A 19452-nucleotide genomic window follows, 5' to 3' on the forward strand; every position below is an offset into this window, starting at 1 on the left:
TGGTGACGGGCAAGAGAAGTACGTATCGGGCCACGAGCTTGATCGGCTTCCGAATCGACGATCCGGAGTCGATGGGCGGAGCGGCAGCGGAGGCCGCCGGAATTGCGCTCGCCCGTCGAAGCGGATGCTCCGTCGTCCGTCGCGGTGGAGGATTGGGGCGATGGGAGTCCCGTGGCGCGAACGGACGAAGCTTTGAGAAGGGAGGAGACGGTGGACTACCGATACAATGTACGGAGGCCACGATTTGACAAGCGAGTAAAAATTATTAATTTAAGAAAATTATTTTTGATAAATCATAATAACTTATAGTAAAAAAAAATAATAAATCATTAAATTTCATGAGTTCTGATGCTTTAGTCATATCTTTTCTGTACATCGCCACTTCAAATCGGGACTCCAGGCAGATGAGGCTTAGCAATGTACAGTAGCATGGTGCGAGTTACGTAGCCATAACCTTCGATAGATACATTCCAAATTTAAGAGCTGATTTGTGATTCTTTCATATAATCCCGCATCTCGTGGGATCGATCTGCGGATGCCTTAGCTCTTCCCAATTGGCATTTTATCATACGAATTCATATGGCTCTCGATTTGTGTATTGCCAATTGACTTTATACTGTCCTGTTTATGAAGAAGATGAATTGCGTTCAAGCATCAACCTTGGATGCCATCTGTCTATCTCTGCATAATTGATCCCCTTGCTAAAGCTCATGGGGAATTATTGATGTCATATCCATTACAAATATACAAAATCATTTTACACTCACAGCCAAAAATAGTCAAATTAGATTATTTAACGAATCGAGCGAGATTACACCACCTGAATTTTTTTTTTTTTTTTTTTTTTTGTGAAAATTACACTTCCTCATTTCAAATCTATTTCCTACAAAACAATCAGTCAGTTGTCGAGAAAAAAAGTCATAGGAAAAGTAGCCATATGGTCAGCTTCCTTATGAGAATGACAATGAGAGGACGATTATACACATTCGTGTCCTTAAATATGAATGCGAAATCCTGATATTACATCCCATCTTTGAGAAAATTACTATCCCTTGTGTAAATTTAAAATCTAGCATTTTACTATAAGAAGCAAAACCTATTAGACTTTCTTATTTTTTAAAAAATTATAAGTATGAATTAATTATTTACTATCAATAAGAGTAGGCATGTGCAATGCTTATATAAGGAACGACAATCCATTCATTCTCCACATTAGTCACAAAGATACACAAACTAGTATATTTTATTCAAACAAAAATTTGTAGAAATGTCATGAGGGTAAAAATAAGACAATATGGATGAAATATCTGAGTAGATTATTCATCAGATTGCGAACGTAGATACTCACCCCACTCATCCCAGAATTCGTAATACATGCCCCATTCAGGTTTGTAGAAGCAACCGAAATGAGCCATTAACAGCCAAATAAAGGTAAGAAGCTCTCCACCTTTGCTCAGCACCTGCACATGTGCCTCTCCCTTAATATTAACTGCTGCATATAGCAACATCCCAAGCCACGCTTGGCTCATGAAATTCCACTTCATTTTCCCAAGATCTTCCATTTCGTGGGCCAAATGGACCCCTTCGTTGAGTAAGGATTCCGAATGGTAATTACCACCCAACACGGCCCTTGCTCGAAAGCCCACTGTATTGTACAATTTTTTGCACATCCCTTCCGGATCCTTGGTCACATCACTGATAATGCGGTCCCGAAGCTCGCGAAGCGTCTCTGATGATATCATTTGGGCAATACCCACCGCCGCCACAGTGGACATAACAGTAGGCTGATTAAGTAAAAGATATAACATATAATCAGACAAGATCTTGCTAAACTCCCTTTCATCATTTCTTCCAATGGATATCTCTATGTTATACCAAATTTCGGTAGCAATATGCAACCTTATAATATCGATATGGAAATTAGCCTTGGTGATATGCTCTACAACTTCATCGAGATTTCTCGACAACAATTTACGCGGGAAAAACAGATTACCACTAGTCTTAACTATATGCCTCACCTTTTCTGGATTATCCAATCCCCTAGATTTTTCTTTCACCTCGTTAAAGATAATAATCCATAGCTTCTTAATAAAGTGATTCTTGGACACATACTTCGCATTCACAATCATTGATCTTTTACCACAGAATCTTTCAATTGTCTGACCAGCTTGATGGACACAAGAGATGATCTTGTCAACCATTTGAAATGGCAAACTGCAAATATTTTTAATAATGATGATGCCCCAGAACTGATTGCATTTACATATCTTTCTTGGACTCTCCTTCAATGCCTCAGAAAATAGGTTGCAAGCAGAGATAGATTCTGACCACCTTAGAAATATTAATGGTGTATCTAAGACCTCGTAAGTAACATTGGTGTTAGGTTCTACTTCACATGTGGCGTATCGAGGCTTCCTCAGGTAATCCATGGTGGATACCAACTTGTGGAGAAATAAATCTAGTTTAGATGACCATGTGGTGTTATACTTGATTCTGGCAATAGTCCAATCGGAGAAAATGAGCATCAACAGAGCTATCCCATCAAGAATAATCCCTCCGAAAAGAAGGACATGAGTAATTTTCACATCAAGCTCGAGGAGTCCATACTTCTTCAAGCGATTGAACTGGCCCAAAGCCACTGCAACACTAGTGCAAGTTATGATGCGGAAAATGTAGCTCCACTTGTGACGTATTGTCAATGCTTTTGTGTGGAGCTTTTCATAAATGAAATCAAGTTCGACTGATATCACTCTCAACGCATCCATTGCAGAAACTTTGGCAAAATATTCACAGCTCATTTCGCGTTGTTGTTTTGTGAAGATGAGATCTACGATGAAAACCTTAAAGATTTGAAAGAATGGGTAAGCATGCTTTATCACAATGCTCTCATCAAGCTTTGCTCTTCCTTCATCAGAACATCCATGTCCATCCCCTAGAACATTGAGTTCTTCAAGCAATTGTGAGTCTTCGGCCATTCTTAGCTCCTTTTCTAAAAGCGTCGATTCCCTAACCCTTGGAAGGCTCGAGAGATAAAGTGCCAGTGTCCTCTCTACAATTTTTATAACCCCTGCAAGAAACACCAAAATCGTTGGGATCATTAGCGACTTGTCGCTAGGAAATATCCGCACAAAGACATAGATGGCAGTGTAGACTTGGAAGATGAGACTGAGCAGATGCCGTGGCCAAAGTGAACTGTCCTCGAGAGAAAAGGCAGTGATGGTGTCTGGACCGCCAAGATGTAGTAAGAGAAATGAGGCCCAAAATGCTTGAAGTCCTTCATCTACTTCTACTACATGAGCACTTGAATTGCCTTGGTTGTGAGAAATGAGCCCAACCGCAAATGCAGCTACCCAATCAGCCATCAAATAGGCCAACCACAAGAGGAAAACAATGTGGCGATCCGTTGTTTTCTTTCTAAGGGGTGCAAATAAAATGAGAAAAACCTGAAGCAAGAGGCTCAGTACGATGAAACCTCGGATGTTCCATTTTCTCCACAAATCCAAGATAAAGTTTAATGCCATATTTTTGTGTAGTTTGAATTTTGTGTCTTCTCTCTAATATAATGTTGGTTATGACAAAACTATCCTCTCAACATCCATTACGAGAGTTTACATGCATCAAGAAAATAGTGCATTGCAAACTTTATAAGGAAGCCTTGAAGTAGAAATTGACAAGCAAAGCAAATGGTTGGGAGGTGGTTTGGGTGATGTTGGGAGAGGGTCAATGCTTGGGACTTTGAGACTTGGGAAGATGAAGAAGCACGTGCAGGGCACTAGCCTTGCTCTGCCTCCCATTCCCGCAAGGATCACAAGAATTTATATAGCTGGCCTTGTACTGTGGCTGTCCTTTTTCCTCCGTTAGAATAGATGATATTATCACTCTACCATCGTAATGAAAACAACATATTTGCCCATCATTTTTCTTAATCGAAGCTTGAGTTTTAAAACATTGACGCAAACAGACATTTAAAGTCGTGTAAAACTCCATCGTATACTTAAAAAAAATCAACAGGTATAATATTATGGGGACAACTTAATCTTATTTATGGTCGCAGCATATTAAATATTAAACACCTCAAATCCCTCCTTAAAAAAGTTTATCTTAACATTGAAAACTCGACATGAAAAGGTCTGCCTTAGATAGGTTAATTATGAGTCCACGTATGCCCTCCTAATACAACAATTACCAAAGCACAAATGTTTTAATGCCAAAGCTTCAAAAAGACCTAAAGCAAGAGGCTTCATATGATAAAGCCTTAAATGTTCTATTTAATCCACGTATGCAAATTGAGTGCCATATTTTTGCTTAGTTTGAATATTGTTGCTTCACTCTAATATAATATTGGTTACAACAACATACATTGAAAAAATAGTTGGAATATATATATAGAAACACACGTTGAGATTATTCCTTATTTGTTTATCAGCAAATAATTTGTGCTGGGTTGATGTTTTATCTTTATATTAATTCTGTCTCAATTCTACTTATACATCTATCTGTAACCATCCAAGTTTTGAATTATGAAATTTCAGTATGAGTTAAATGAAATATTTGGTGATCCAACATTTAGCAAAATACTTGATATTATTGATGAGTTTGATACCATTGAAAAAGTTATATGAGTGTGCTTTTATAGGATAAGTAGATCGACCTAGTTGAAGAACAACATAGTTATGCAAAATATCAAATGAGCATTCAAATTGAGCATTAATAAAATTATGTAATACCGAAATACATACGAGAAAATATTTATTGGCTGCTAAGGTGGTGTGTGTTTTTTACTAAAATCCAATAACAAATTGACACATGTGCGCTGATGTGGAATAAAAGTAAAACTAAAAAAATCTGCATCTGTCCACCCGTGGAAGCTTCCCCTCCGTCGTGCTCTCCGTCTTCCTCTGTCCTTGCTCGCGGCCGGCTCTGTCATCACTTGCAGTCGGCTTGTGGTCGGCCCCGTCGACGGCCGAGCCACTCCTCCATCATCATGATGGCTCGCAGTGGTTTTCCGTCCAGATCTAGACCGGATCGTGCCTCTAGATCTGGTCTCGTCCATGGCGACGGGAGAGGTCGAGATCTCGAAGGCCATGGACAGAGCCTAGATATCAAGGGGGAAAAAAAGAGGAAGCCATCTTCTTGCAGTCGTCCCTTGCAGTTGGCTCGTGATCGGCCATGGCAACGGGCGAGGTTGAGATCTCGAAGGCATGGACAGAGCTCAAATATCGAGATCTATCGTCCCTTGCAGTCGGCTTGTGATCGGCCATTGATGAACGATAGAGACAACGCCTGACCGCGTTTGACCATGGATAAACGATGACGACGACGGCCATGGACAAGCGACGATTTAGGCCATGGATGGCCAGATCTCGAGAACGACGAGACGGAGAAAACAGAGGGAGCCGGCCATGCTCGCTTGGATGCAGCGGTGATCTGCTTGATCACACCGCCGGCGACTCCGCTGGTGGTGACGGCCGGCGACTCCGCTGGTTTCCGGAAGAGGAAGAGGAGAGAGAGCTGAGGGGTGAAAGTTTTTAAATTTTTTTATTTAAATTCCATGTCAGCTGACACGGATTGATGGACGTGTCAATATTTTAGTGGAATGAGTGAAAAATGTATGCCACATATGACGCTGATACGGTGGTAATAAACCGCCAAAGATTTTCTCAATAGATAGACATTTAATCAAGATACAATGTAGTCATATGTGGCTGAAGAATGAGTATTGTTTAATCACACTACTATATTTTAAAGTATTAATTCCTCGGTTTATAGAACCATATAAAAAAAAAAAAAAAAACAAAATTGATTGCACAAGCATCAATTTGACCAAAATTAAAGTTCACGGATGAAATTGAACATCTACTGAGAATTCAAAGACTAAATTTTTGTTTTGTCTCTTCTTCTTATTAATCTAAAAATACAATACTAGTTGATGAAATCGAGTAGTAAATGATGCAATATATCTTTATTGAATCTTTAAACATGACTCACTTGTTCAAGTAGTTAATGAAAGTTTGTTGCATCATCTCTTCTATAAATCAGTTTATCATTTTCTCTTCACTTTTGCAAAGTGGTGCCCATATTGATTTTAGACTGGGTCCTTTTATTATGGGGAAAATACCTAAAATCTATCTTATTGTTGACCCAATGACTAATTACACCCTCTATTTATGGAAATACAATTCACATACCTCTAAGCAAACCTAAATCATAGACATTAGATTGTCCCTCTAGCAAATTCGTTTTAATATCTTAGTTGGGGGTTGGGTGGTTTGGTTTTTGTTTTGTTTCAAGTTTTTTTGGGTGAATGTGAGAATTTAGGATTTTGCGAAAAGTATTTTAAAGAAAATAACATTTTTATATAGGAACACCAAGATAATTGATGTAAATGTGTAAAGTGACCTCCAAAGATAAAACTCAAGTGTGTATTTGATAGTTTCAAAAGTAGAAGTTTATAAGTGATCATTAGGTAAGACTCGAGGCACATTTTTTTGTATCTTACCTTTTTTTCACTTGGACCCCTGGTCTTTTTTTCTTTGTTTTTCATGAATACCCCACAAAATGTTTTTAACTTGCATATGATTTGAGTCATTTGTTTTCTTCTTTTGATTTTTTTTTTTTTTTTTTTTTTTTTTGCTAGAGTTTGTGAATCTAAGTTGGGTCGACATTTGCATTAGCCTTATGCAAATAAGCTTAGTCAATATCAACCATTGAATTACGAAGGTCTCATATAGAGTCAACATAATTCAATGAATGGGATGCATTGATCTCATCATCAATTGTTTAATAACATCGTCGTTTCTCCTAAAGAAAGATAAAAAGCTTCCAATTTTGAATTTTGTCTCCGGCACTGATGGAATTGGCAGTCAAAACTTCCCACCACCAAAAGGAAATTTAGTAGAACTGTCATTGAGTGAGCAAGCCTCTATCTCGAGGAAGATACCGTGGTTGCATTTGGCCCACTCATTGTCTTCTCTATCACTGCCTGTATTTTCAAATCTATTTCATCCACGTGTGAATCTCTTTCGCATGAGCATCTACTTTGAACCCTTCTCCATATTCGACATCATTTCCCTGAAAAACTCGAAAGAATTACTAAAAAAGACATAAACCTATCTATTTCAATTTTAAATCTTTCAATTTGATCAATTTAGTCCTAAATATTTTAATAATTTGCTAATGCAATCATTTTGACCAATTTTAGCTAGAAATCGCTAATATAGACGTCAATCATCTTACGTGGCACAATCAGCACTAACATAGACAATTTTTATGAATTTTTTATATTTCTTTTCATTTCTTTTCTTTCTTTTTTTTCACCGTGGCCATCAAGAGTCATCAGGGCCTCACAATGGATAGTGACCTTTGCTAATCACTGGGCAAGGGCTGCCTAGCCCATGGCCATAATGGCCTTGTCAAGTGACTGGCAAGGGTTGCAGGCCATTGCCGAAGCCCTAATGACCCTCACTAAACATGGTGGAAACAAAAAAATGAAAAAAAAATGAAAAAAGTTTTAAAAAAAATTGAGAACTTTTTTTAAAAATTGCATAAATTAACATCAATGCCGGCACCAACCATATCATGTAGAATGGCCAACGTCTACATCAATGATTTATTGCTAAAATTGGCCAAAAAGACTAGTAAATCGTTAAAATGTTTAGGACTAAATTGACCAAATTCAAAAATTTAGGACTAAATTGATATACGTACAGTCAGTTTATGATTTTTTTTTTGTACTTATCCCTTATGCGTTTGCTTTTCTATATGCACTTTTCTACATCACTCATACATATTTGACTCATTTATTAATCACGTCATACCTTTAAAATATGACACTTTTATAAAGGAGTCGCACAATATCATAATTTTAAGAAATAAACCATTATAAAAATATGTTCAAATGAGTAATAGAGTGCTTAAGTGTATCTAACTAGATCGCATTGACCCAGGTAAAATGTTAACTCAATTAACTAATCGTGTGTTAGCCTGTCATAGACAGATTGAAAAGGTCTATTAGCAAATAACACATTTTTTTTTATTTGTGTATAAAAAGTTATTACATTTAAACTCAATTTGAGTAAGCTTACAATCATGTGTCGTTTTCAGGTCATGTTGATGAGGGTCTAATTCTCTAAAAAAAACCCAACTTTAGGTACAATTCCAAATTTTCCATGAACTTTTTGTCTAAAAAATTCACCAAAATTTTAGTCTAGTCCTAAATCTGTCCACGTGTCCAAAAATCACCACTAGTTTCTTCAAAATTATGAATATCTAGCCAATTAGAGATTCATTATAAGAACTTACGTCTTCATCAATATTCTCTCCCCATATGAAACAACAACAACCTCCTAATATCGATAATATTGAAGAAACCAATGACAATTTTTGGACAAAGGGTTAACAGGAGTAGATTTGGACTAAGGTGAAAGTCGATAATTTTCTTAAGACGAAAGAAAATTCGGGTTAGAATTGAGATTGACCTAATAATGGGTTTTTTTATGAAATTAGGCTGGTTAATCAGTGGTGTAAAAAATTGGCCATCAGACAAAGCAATGCTACAATTCTTAGCTCGATTCTTTTTCTTTAACTTAGACCCACTTCATATTCTTTTTTTCTTTGGTCCAGCCTAAGGACCTTAAACAAAGGCCGTGGTTATCGGAGCCCCCATTCCACGTAAATAAAACTGAAGGGTTAACCACGGGGGGATTTGTAACCAAATTCAGAAACACCCCCGGCCTGATCCTGGCTCTGTTGCACTAGCCTCTTTTTTTCTTTAATTTTGATTTTTTTGCTTTTTTTCCTTTAACTTAGACCCATTTATATTCTTTCTTTTCCCCTTTTCACCCGATGCTAACTTCTACGAGGTTACGTGGTTCAGGTTTCACGCTTTTTCCTTTAGAAAAAATTTTGACAGGAATTTGTGAGTCACGTTGGTGTCTTATAGTTGATGCACAACTCTTGGCTCTTTATTCCAAAATAAACTTATCAAATAATTAAATTAATAGATTATACGATTGTACCTTAAAATCATTAACCATTTTCCTTGCAAAATTTGGAAACAAGTAGGTGTTCTGAGCTTTGGAAAAAGATAGAAAATTGTATTGGACATTCTAGTATGTTTTCCCTGATTTCGTATGTCTTACATTAATGATTCTTAAAATGTGACAGAGCCATAAGAAAATAAACATGCAAAAGTATTAAGCAATGTCATTTTCTTCCTTAAATCTGCATTTGGGATCATGTAAAATGAAGAAAGAAAGGATGAAGTAAATTATTTGTATCTGTTGAAAGCAGAGGTTTCAATATTGCCTTTTCCTTAGTTCTTCTTGTCGTGCTTTGTGTTTTTATGGAATTATTTCTAAAACCACTATTAGTAGTTAGGGTTACGTGGATGAAAATTCTGTTTAAAGTAATTGAACGGGAAAAAAAAAGTCTATCCAAAGTGAGTAGTAACGTGCAGAAATGGTTTGCGTGCAATTTGTTTTTGCAATTCAAGTGAACAACTACACGTATGAAACTTGAAATATTTTCTCCTTCAGACATTTATTTTATGAGATTAGTGTTCATATCAGCAGATTTCATTAATATTAATTAATGAAATGATGACATTGAATGTTTAGTTCAGTTCAAGTGACTAGTCGAACTGATTGTTTTGCAAATCTTGAGTAATTTAATGGGATTGCAACAAGATGCAACATATACATATTGAGATGACTCTTATTTGTTTGTCAAAAGACTTTATCTATTCAAAAATCTAGGAAGGTAAAAGAATTATTAACCATCATTCCTCGAATATAATGGAGCTCAAGATAGATCTAACTCAATTGGTTGAATCACTAGCTGGTAAAATTAAATGTTTACAAATGCATCATGTGTCCCCAAAAGTGGAAGATGCCATTAGGTTATTAACTGTGAAACCCGAACATTATTAATTATGACCTTAGTTCAACCAGTGACAAAATTCCACAAGAAATTTTAATTTATCCAAAGAAATGGAAAAAAGAAAACTTGCCCCTTAATGTGGAGTTACTATAAGTAAGACGCTCCAAAAAGGCATCCCCACCAAAAGCAAGTGGCAACAGGTTTTCACAAATCTCAAGAATCTCTCTTTATCATTTTTTATATTTTTGGATTATTGTTGCTTTTAATTTGAAGTGGTTCCCTTCCTTTCTCTTCTTTTTTATTAGACAAGATTAATTATCATAAAAATAAAATTTATAGAAATATAAAATTTGTCTTTTAAGATTACATGAGCTCAATAAGCTTTGTCAATATAATGGGCAAAATATTCTTCTTCTTCTTTTTCTCACCTCTTTCCCTCTTTATATGCAGATCTATCATTTAAAAGGATTGAAAATTCCGGGTAAAGATTATTGTTTATTTACAAGTATCCAATGCATTAAATGACAAAAGAAAAGTATTAGATGCGTGAATGATGCTTCTTGCTTTGTGCCAGGATCATATTTTATCGTCAAATCATTCCTAGAGACAACAAGTTTTCCACAAATCTTAGGGATCTCTCTTTCTCTTTCTTTCTATCTCTGGATTATTCATTGCTTTGACATGAAGTGGCTCTCTTACTTTCTCTTCTTTTTATTAGACAATATTAACTATTATATAATTAAAATTTATAGAAATATAAAAAATTTCCGTCAAGATTGCATGAGCTCAATAAGCTTTGTCCATATAACAAGCAAACTATTCTTTTCTTCTCTTTCATCGCCTTTTGTCCATATAGGGCAAAATATTCTTCTTCTTCTTCTTCTTCTTCTTCTTCTTCTTCTTCTTCTTTTTACTCACCTTTTTCCATCTTTATATGCAGATCAATCATTTAAAAGGATTAAAAATTCCAGGTAAAGATTATTGTTTATTTACAAGTATCCAATGCATTAAATGCAAAAGAAAAGTATTAAATGCGTGAATGATGCTTCTTGCTTTGTGCTAGGATCATATTTTATCGTCAAATCGTTCCTAGAGGCAACAAGTTTTCCACAAATCTTAGGGATCTCTCTTTATCTTTCTTTCTATTTCTAAGTTATTGATTGCTTTGACATGAAATGGTTCTCTTACTTTCTCTTCCTTTTATTAGACAATATTAACTATCATATAATTAAAATTTATAGAAATATAAAATTTGTCCGTTAAGATTGCATGAGCTCAATAAGCTTTGTCCATATAACGGGCAAACTATTCTTTTCTTCTCTTTCATCACCCTTTTGCCTTTTGGCCATGTAGGGCAAAATATCCTTCTTCTTCTCCTTTTTTTCTCACCTTTTTCCATCTTTATATGCAGATCAATCATTTAAAAGGATTAAAATTTTGGGTAAAGATTATTGCTTATTTCCAAGTATCCAATGCATTAATGACTGAAGAAAATATTAGATGCGTAAATGACGCTTCTTGCTTTGTGCTGGGTTCATTTTTTATTGTCAAATCATTCCTAGACGCAACAAGTTTTCCGCAAATCTTAGGGATCTCTCTTTATCTTTTTTCTATTTCTGTATCATTGATTGCTTTGACCTGAAGTGGTTCTCTTACTTTCTCTTCTTTTTCATTAGACAATATTAACTATCATACAATTAAAATTTATAGAAATATAAAATTTGTCTGTTAAGATTGCATGACCTCAATAAGCTTTGTCCATCTAAAGCGCAAACTATTATTTTCTTCTTTTTCATCACCATTTTGCCTTTTGTCCATGTTGGGCAAAATATCCTTCTTCTTCTTCTTCTTCTTCTTCTTCTTCTTCTTCTTCTTCTTCTTCTTCTTCTTCTTCTTCTTCTTCTTCTTTCTCACCTTTTTTCCATCTTTATATGTAGATCAATCATTCAAAAGGATTAAAAATTTGGGTAAAGATTATTGTTTATTTCCAGGTATCCAATGGATTAATAACAAAAGAAAATGTTAGATGCGTGAATGACACTTCTTGCTTTGTGCCGGGTTCATATTTTATCGTCAAATAGTTTCTAGAGGCAACAAGATTTCCACAAATTTTAGGGATCTCTCTTTATCTTTCTTTCTATTTTTGGATTATTGATTGCTTTGACTTGAAGTGTTTCTCTTACTTTCTCTTCATTTCTATTAGACAATATTAACTATCATATAATTAAAATTTATAGAAATATATAATTTGTCCGTTGTGGCTGCATGAGCTCAATAAGCTTTGTCCATATAATGGGCAAACTATTCTTTTCTTCTCTTTCATCACCCTTTTGCATTTATTCTTCTTCTTCTTTTCTTCTCTTTCATCACCCTTTTGCGTTTATCCTTTCCTTTTTTCCTCTTTACACAGAAATCTGTCATTTAAAAGGATTGAAAATTTCAGGTAAAGATTATTTCTTAGATCTAGGTATCATGTACATTAAGACTATGTTTGACAGTCAGGATAAAATTTAGGATAGGATAAAATTTATCATATCTTGCATTTGATACCTATTCGAGATAGAATGAAGTCGGATATAAATGGAAAATAAACCGGATAAAATTATCCCATGGAGGAAGTGGGTAAAGACGGATAGAATATCTAATATCCATAATATAAAAGTTTTTTCTCAAATAATAAATTTCTTAAATTAACAAATTAAAATTATATTTCAATATAAATAATATTTGAATTCTAATATAAGAAATTTAAAATAACAAAAAAAATAATTTTTATTTTAATCTTATTTTTATATATATATTCGAATTTAATTCTTTCTTGTAATATAAGTTCAATTTATAATTATATATTGCATATTTTAGGTATTTTAGTATTTTAGGTATATTAGTACAATTTTCTATTTAATAAAATTTTATTAGAGAATGATGGAAGGGGAAGAAAGAAATAAAAAAAAAAAGAGAAGAAAATAAAATTAAAATAAAGTAGATAAGAGTATCGCGAGGGATATTTACCATATCCATTTGTGAAATTTGTGATTCATACAAGCGTTTATACCAAACAATACATATATATATATATATATATATATATATATATATATCCGACTTTATTATTACAATCACCAAATAGTAAATAGAATATAGCAAATTCCCCTAAATTTCATATCTTATCAAATCTAGTCTTATCCTCATTAGAAATTCGAATGACTAAATGTAGTTTAAATGACAGAAGAAAAGTATCATATGAATTGATGATGCTTCTTGCTTTTGACAAGTTCAATTGTCAAATTGTTCCTAGTGGCGATAGGTGTTCCACAAATCTCAGGGATCTCTCTTTGTCTTTCTTTTTTATTTATAGATTATCAATTGCTTTCAGCTAAAGCGATTCCCTTACTTTGTCTTCTTTTTTATTAGACAAGATTAACTGTCAGAAAATTCAAATTTATAGAAATATAAAATTTGTCTATTAAGATTGCATAAGCTCAATAAGCTTTGTCTATATAATTGGCAAACTATTCTTTTCTTCTCTTTCATCACCCTTTTGCCTTTTGTCCATCTAGGGCAAAATATTCTTCTTTTTCTTTTCTCACCTTTTTTCCCTCTTTATATGCAGATCAATCATTTAAAAGGGATTGAAAATTTCGAGTGAAGATTATTGCTCATTTACAAGTATCCAATGCATTAAATGGTACAAGAAAAGTATCATATGCAAGGATGATGCTTCTTGCTTTGTGCCAGTTCATATTTTATCGTCAAATCATTCCTAGAGGCAACAAGTTTTCCACAAATCTTAGAGATCTCTCTTTATTTTTCTTTCTATTTGACCTGAAGTAGTTCCCTTACTTTCTCTTCCTTTTTAATAGACAATATTAACTATTATATTCTTAAAATTTATAGAAATATAAAATTTTTCCGTTAAGATTGCATTAGCTCAATAAGCTTTGTCCATATAACGGGCAAACTATTCTTTTCTTCTCTTAAATCACATCACCCTTTTGCCTTTTGTCTATGTAGGGCAAAATAATCTTCGTCTTCTTTTTTCTCACCTTTTTCCATCTTTATATGTACATCAATCATTTAAAAGGATTAAAAATCTTGAGTAAAGATTATTGCTTATTTACAAGTATCAAATGCATTAAATAATAGAAGAAAAGTATTAGATGCGTGAATGATGCTTCTTGCTTTGTGCTAGGTTCATATTTTATCATCAAATCGTTCCTAGAGGCAACAAGTTTTCCACCAATCTCAGGGGATCTCTTTTTATCTTTCCTTCTATTTCTAGATTATTGATTGCTTTGACCTGAAGTGGTTCCCTTGCTTTCTCTTCTTTTCTATAAGACAAGATTAAATGTCATAAAATTAAAGTTTATAGAAATACAAAATTTGTCCGTTAAGATTGCATGACCTCGATAAGATTCGTCCATATAACAGGCAAACTATTCTTTTCTTCTCTTTCATCACCCTTTTGCCTTTTGTCCATGCAATGCAAAATATTCTTCTTCTTCTTTTTCTCACCTTTTTCCCTCTTTATATGCAGATCTATCATTTAAAAGGATTGAAAATTTCAAGTAATGATTATTACTTATTTATTGATATCACATGTATTAAATGGCAGAAGAAAAATATCATATACATAGATGATGCTTCTTGCTTTGTACCGGGTTCATGTTTTATCATCAACTCATTCTTATCTCCATTCTATTTGCACATCCATCTATAATTACCTGGGTTTCAAACCATCAAACTTCAATAGGTAGCGTAGTGAAATGTTTGGTAATACTACGTCTAACAAGACACTTGACATTATTGATAAATAAGATACAATCTAATAAGTCAAATGAGTGTGTTTGTGAATGATAAGTAAGTTTTCTTCATTTTTATGTTTTTGTTTTGTCTAAAAACATGCTAGCCTAAGTTTTCATCTGAGGAGAACTCAAATGACAAAAACTAAACAAAGCGATATATCAAACGAATTATGACAATATAATCACAAGCAGTACAGTAAGTAGAACCCGAGATATCAGGCAAAAATATAAAAACACTTTGTTTCTGAGCTACAGATAGGACTCCCATAAACTAATGTATATACGCAATCAACTTAGCTTAAGAAAAGTAAATTTTCTAAGTTAGGTGATAACGTTGCCGGATTAAACATAATGAAATTAAACTAAGAATAAATCAAACTTAGCACTAAAAACGCCATTTCTTACCAAATGCCTCTTCGATTTTTAATCATTTTTTTCTTTTTCTTTTTCTTTTTCTTTTTCTTTTTCATCCATGGTAAACATGATTTAAACTCTAGCTATACTATATGCATGTTAAGATATAATAAACTAGATACAAGACTAGAAATTGAACTACTATATTATGCAAATATGTGATTGTGACGTGTAGATGATGTAATCATGTAAAAGGAATGTCCCGAGATAGGTCGAGACCCTTAGCGAGGCCGAATGGAAGCTCTAGGCTTGTTGCCAGCCCCTTAGGCAGTATAGACGGCAGGTTTGGACCTCTATTCACCCACTAGGTGGCCCCAAACCAACCCAAAACACATCGAATGAACACTGAAGAGCCATGAACATGCCATACAAGCCACAGTTCAGCAAGCCCAAGTCTGAACCGAGAACTTCCTATAGCGAACCGAGCCCAAAAGATTTCTGAGAAACATGCTAACTTGATAACAACTTGATTGCAATTGGTTCTAACATGCAACTCCGCTAAAATGCAAGGATAGATAACATTCGTAACACATTAGATGAAGCCAAGCATACCTTCAAATCATTCCTAAGAACCAGTTTGCATGTGACATACGTGGGATATACAAACTAAACAAATGGTTTAATCTAAACATATATAACATCCAACACAAAAGACATCACAACACCCTAATCTAATATTACAAGAATTACGACATCAGCATAGACGAGGATGAGCCTAGATTATCCATGGAGACACTCGGCCAAGCTTCAACACTGGCCTAAACCAAGGCAAACAAGCAATATATCAAAGCAAGCAGGATATACTTAAGCATGACCCTTAAATCACGGGAAAATTGTCCAATAAATTATAAATCTATTGCATTTTTGTTAATTCAGTCATAAACCTTTTAAATTTTCCAATTGGATCCTAAACATTTTCACTTTTTGTCAATCGAGTTCATTCAGCCAATTTTGGCCAGAAATTGCTAATATGGATTCCAACCGTGTTATGTGGCATGGCAAGTCTTGACATTAACAAATTTTAATGATATTTTAATATTTTTTTCAAATTTTAATTAATTTTTTTTTTTCTTTTTTTCTTTTCTTCTCTTTTTTCCTTTTTTTTTTTTCTTTTTTTTTCTTTTGTTTTTCCCTTCTTCCTAGCAACGGTTAACTGGCCAAGGCTAGCAACCTCAAGGAGCATTGAAGCAGGACAGTGATGCTTTCGATTCGACCTTTTCACCTTCTACGACCGCAAAACAAACAGAACAGAGGGGTCCCAGGAATAGCTATAGTCGGTGGTTTATTGTGAGGGACAACAATAAATGACACCGTGAAATCTCCTTGCCACGACTGGGTTGCTTTGATGGTGCTCTCTAAGAAACCCCCAAAAAACGAAGACGTATGGATGCCAAGTCCCAATCTCCTTGAGCGAGCCATTACGGAGAGAGAGAGCTTTCCTCCACAATCGCCATCCTGCTAGCCCAAATCTTGACATTCGAGGATCCTTGAAGCTGCTGGCCTTGACTCAGTCGCCCGTTGCTGGGCCAGGGCGATTGAGCGAGAGTTGCCCTCGCCCGCCCAAACAAGGGCAGCCCTCACCAGTCCAGGCCCAGGCATCCCTCACTCGAGGCTGGCGACCTCCACTAGCCATAGACAAGATCTGGTGGAGGGAAAAAGGGGCCCAAAAAAGGAAATATTTTAAAAATTAAAAATATTACAATATTATTAAATATTGTCCATGTCAAGGCCGGCCTTCCTACATGGCACAGTCGGCATCCACGTTAGTGATTTCTAGCCAAAATTGACCAAATAAACTCCATTGGCAAAAAGTGAAAAAGTTTAATACTCAATTGACAAAATTGAAAAGTTTATAACTGAATTGGCAAAAATACAATAAGTTTTGGACTCTTTGGACAATTTTCTCCAAAAATTACTCAATTGGCAAAATTAAAAAAATTTAATAATTTTTGGATTTTTTGGACAATTTCCTAAAATCACAGCCAAGTAAGAATATCCAAGAAAAATTGATTACAACATTGATCTACGGTGATGGAATGGAACACACTAAACCGTAAACCAAGATGAAACCTAGACTCCGCAATCCTCTATTACGAGTTAGAAATAAACAGAAAGGCGTGAAGAACAACTAAACAAAATGCTATAGAAAAGTATCACTGCTAAGAGGAGAGTTAAAGAACCGGTAGACCGAGGTAATGAGCTTGTAGTGCCTGTGAGAGCAAGGCAAGCTTACCTCGGCCTCAATCTACGATCACGAGAGTGAGGCAAATTCGATCCCTAATTTTTATAAAATGCGTGAGTGGTCCATAAGAGGGGAATCTTAGGTATCTATAAACTACAATACCTCTAATTTCTAACTGTAGAAAAAAAATACAACAAGAAAAATGAATTCAAAATTATGTAGAGTCGCTTTTTTTTTTAGGGAGGTGAATTTGGTCCCTAAATTTTATAAAATGCATAAATAGCGTATGGGAATGGAAACTTGGGTATTAACAGACAACAAAATCTCTAGTTTCTAAATGCAACAAGATAAATAGTGCAAAATTATGTAAAATCTCTGTTTTTTAGAGGTTGAATTGTGTTGTTGTCTGCAAATTCGATCCCTAATTTTTGGCAAATGCAATAAGGATGCACGAGCAAAAATTTAGATTTCAACATGAGGTTATCTTCCATATCAAGAAAAAAAAAAACCCTCTTAAATCAACTTAAAATTGAGAACATAACTTGGCCAAATTTATGTTCTTTCATGGGTTAGATTCAAAGGAGGTAATACCTCGTGCTAGTTGCCTGTCCTCACCTCTTGAATATAAAAAAACTTAACAAGTAAAATGTTTCAAATTTATAATTATATATAGAGTACTCTATTAGATATCTCCAGTGATTTTACATTAATCCAATATAGATCAGCATAGTCGAAGATTTTGGTAGTTCTACAAAATGTCAAATAAACATTCAAATCAAGAATTAACAAAATCATGTAATACCCAATGAATTGGCTAAATATGTATGTGTTTGATGAAGATATGATGGAACCATATTTGAATCTTAGTGTTTCTCAATTGAAATAATCTTTGCACTATGCTCACCATTTTAGAGGTGAAGTCTTATACAATGCTATATAATTAATACAAATGCATACAGCGGTTTGCATGCGTTCATCATAGTATATTGAGCTAAGAAACCAGAAATCCATGCTATTTGTCAAAGCCATATTATATGCTTAAGAATGGACTAGTGTAGTTTAGTCAGATTACTCATAAAATATTATAAAGGATTAATTCCTTGTGTATAGAACCATATAAAAAACGAAATTGATTCGACTCACAGCATACAAATATAAATTTGATTAATTTAAAATTTACAGTCATTGAACATTTATTAAAAGTTCAAGGACTAAATTTGGTAGCATCTCTTCTTTTATTAATGCTAGAAATACATGAAATCAAAGTTGTAAAAGAGGTTGCACATCTTTATTGAATATTTGAAAATGATCCACTCGTTAAAGTAGCTATTTCAAGTTTGCTGCATCATTTCTGCTGTAGATTTGTGTATCATTTGTTTTATTTTGTAAAGTGACGCTTATATTGATCTTAGACTAGGTCCTTTTCTTCTTGGGAAAGTGTCAAAACATCTCATTGTGAACCCAATGATTACTTATTACCTCTATTTATACAAATACCATTCACATATCCTCTAAGCAAAACCATACATAAATTGAAAACACCAATTGCCACTTCTTGCAAATTTATTTCAGCATTTTGCTTAGGCGTTGGGTGGTTTGTGTTATTTTTAATTGATTTTTAGTATTTTGCAGAGTCAAAATTGTGTATTGTCCCGGATAACTAATATGAAGTTCTCAATATATATTGATAAGTTTCTATTAATCACTAGCATGTATGGAATAACTTTTACTTTTTTGCTTAATTTAAATCTTACAATTCACGCACTTTTAACTTTTTTTAAATCCAAAACTTTGGAAACTTTCATAGTACTCAAATGTTAACTCAAAGACTCACATTTAATTTTTTCATAATTTTCCAAAATTTTAGTAATCTTTTAAGTTTTGATGGGAAGTAAAAAAGTACTTTCGAGTTTTATTTAAATCCAAAAGAACGTGCACACCTTTAAAATTGAGTTGGTAAATGTTCAAGCAAAGTTAGTATATTAAGTTCACCATTTCGCAACATGCTTACGTTATTGATTTCGACTTATACGATATATATGACTTCAAAAGTGAAAAAGACGATAGATGTTTATGTCACACAGATAATTGCACGTGTATTAGTAGATATCATTCAAATAACTTTATTAAGTATCCAAAATTTTGGTAAATTCCATTAATATGATGATAATC

The 19452-nt window shown here is 34.2% G+C and overlaps 1 protein-coding gene across 1 annotated transcript; it reads right to left on the reverse strand.

Annotated features, from left to right (window-relative positions):
• Positions 1-1316: 1316 nt before the first annotated feature.
• Positions 1317-3362, reverse strand: LOC120292829. Its single transcript, XM_039311273.1, has one exon. It carries the CDS (start codon positions 3360-3362, stop codon positions 1317-1319), a length of 2046 nt encoding a protein of 681 aa, XP_039167207.1.
• Between the last annotated feature and the right edge of the window lie 16090 nt (positions 3363-19452).

The sequence above is a fragment of the Eucalyptus grandis genome, chromosome 1, assembly GCF_016545825.1.
Source record: "Eucalyptus grandis isolate ANBG69807.140 chromosome 1, ASM1654582v1, whole genome shotgun sequence".
In the NCBI taxonomy this organism is placed as follows: Eukaryota; Viridiplantae; Streptophyta; class Magnoliopsida; order Myrtales; family Myrtaceae; genus Eucalyptus; species Eucalyptus grandis.